General features: G+C 34.9%; 1 protein-coding gene across 1 annotated transcript; it reads left to right on the top strand.

The window, feature by feature from the left end:
- The first annotated feature begins 725 nt into the window (after nucleotides 1-725).
- On the top strand, nucleotides 726-1,754 carry LOC107057782 (uncharacterized). The gene has a single exon (XM_015302738.1). It carries the CDS (start codon nucleotides 726-728, stop codon nucleotides 1,752-1,754), a length of 1,029 nt encoding a protein of 342 aa, XP_015158224.1.
- Nucleotides 1,755-2,004: the final 250 nt, after the last annotated feature.

Genomic DNA, 2,004 nt, shown 5'->3' with positions numbered 1-2,004 from the left:
TATAAAAATAAATAGTTTGTCTGAGATCAGATTTTATCTAGGTTAGATAAATCACATCTACATAATTAATCATCTCTGACTTGAATACATAAGAATAAAACAATCTCATATCAATTGATCCTCAAAGAAGTCTAAATATATTCTTAATACTTTTTCAATGTCTTCTTGTTGGAGAGAAGCTAAATCACACCAATAAACTTACTCTAAAACAAATACATGACCTGGTATTGTTGGCAAGGTACACTAATGTCTCGATAGCACTGAGATATGAAGTTTCTTCACCAAGAAGCTTTTTATTCGTTTCTTGAGGTCATAATGAATTTTTATTTATATCAAGCGATTTCACTTTAATGGACGTGATTTGTCCATGTAAAAACGCCTTAAAACATTTTCAGTGTACATATATTAAACATTGTATTTATCAAATTCTCAATGTGTAGTCCAAGAAATTATTTTATCTTTACCAAGATCTCAATCATTTTAAATTCCTACTTCAAACACTCAATATTTTTTGAAAGCTCTTTTGAGAGTGCCATCAACATACATAGGTAAGGATTCCTGAAGCGTTTCTTGTTAATTTTCAGCACAAAATTAGTCAACGGTAACTATATATTATGTGTGAATTGTTCAGCTTTTCTTGTTAATTTTCATTCTATATTATCCTTACTCACTCTCGCTCTCTTCTTTCTTTTCTACTCCTCTGTTTCTTTTCTTTTCGATAAAATATGGGGATGAATATTGATGATGAACAACTCCTCAAGTATCTTATCAATTTTGTTACTGGAATGCCCGTTGAATGCGATGAAATTCGTCTTGTAGACTTGTATGGCAACAAGATGCCATCTCAGTTATTTGATACGACTACTACTAATCATCATCATCATGTCTTTACTCAGTTAAAGAAAAAAAAAAGGAATGGTAAGAACTTCAATAGGGGAATTGTAGGTGGCGGCGGCTCATGGAATGGAATTAACAGTAAACCAGTTTATGACGGGAAAAGATCAGTGATTGGGTTCAAGAAAACTCTCCGTTTTGAGGAAAATAATCATGTCTGGATTATGAAAGAATATCATCTTTGTGATAAAATACTAGAGGACTTGAGACTACATGGTAAAATTCGATATGAGGATTTTGTTGTATGTAGCATTAGGAGGAAAGTCAATTGGGATCACATTCGACAGAATCTTCTTGCCAGTTCTTCATCACAATGTCAAGAAACTGTGAAATCCAGTGCTGCTAATGTAATTCCATCTCAGGAGTTAAACAGTATTTTCAATGGGAACATCAGTCAAGTTAGTTTACTTGCAAAAGAATCAAAAGTGACCCAATTGCCTGCTGCAATACAAGAAGAATGCTCTGTTCCTGTGGTTCATCCGGAAACTCCCTCTGTTAGTTTCGGCGCAATAGAAGAAGAATGCTCTGTTCCTGTGGTTCATCAAGAAACTCCCTCTGTTAGTTTCGCTGCAATAGAAGAAGAATTCTCTGTTCCTGTGGTTCATCAAGAAACTTCCTCTGTTAGTTTCGTCGCAAAAGAATCAAATGTGCCTGCTGCAAAAGAAGTAGAAGAATGCTCTGTTCCTGTGGAAACTCGTCCGGATTATGACATTGCTACTTACCACAAAGAACTTGATGCGTATGCTGCCTCTATACTCGAAACAATGGTTCCTTACATTCCAGAAGTGCAAGAAGATGAGGATGAAATCCCACTTTTCAGCGAAGATTTTTATATAGGTCATACAAATCTGTGGAGTTAGAGTAATCCGTGATGGTTAATACAACTCATTCTTTGAAGAATTGTATATGTTTTTGATTATTTTTTTTTTATCTGTCAATGCATTTCAGTTTTCTTTTACACCAGTCCTTTAGTTTGTGGTTTCTGAAATCAAATTGGGTTTCTTTGATTAACTTTTGGCGCGATTAGTGGTAAGACGAGATTTGAACCATGAGATTAAGGGGGTAGGAAATGGTGTAGATAATGAGCCGTGGCAGGTCATATATGGCACC

This window comes from Solanum tuberosum, unplaced genomic scaffold, assembly GCF_000226075.1.
Source record: "Solanum tuberosum cultivar DM 1-3 516 R44 unplaced genomic scaffold, SolTub_3.0 scf00378, whole genome shotgun sequence".
NCBI classification, from domain to species: Eukaryota; Viridiplantae; Streptophyta; class Magnoliopsida; order Solanales; family Solanaceae; genus Solanum; species Solanum tuberosum.
The sequence above is the reverse complement of the archived record's forward strand: the minus strand, read 5'-3'. Positions and strand labels throughout refer to the sequence as shown.

Coding starts and splice junctions, on each gene's coding strand:
- LOC107057782 (XM_015302738.1), top strand. CDS start 726: ATGGGGATGAATATTGATGATGAACAACTCCTCAAGTATCTTATCAAT.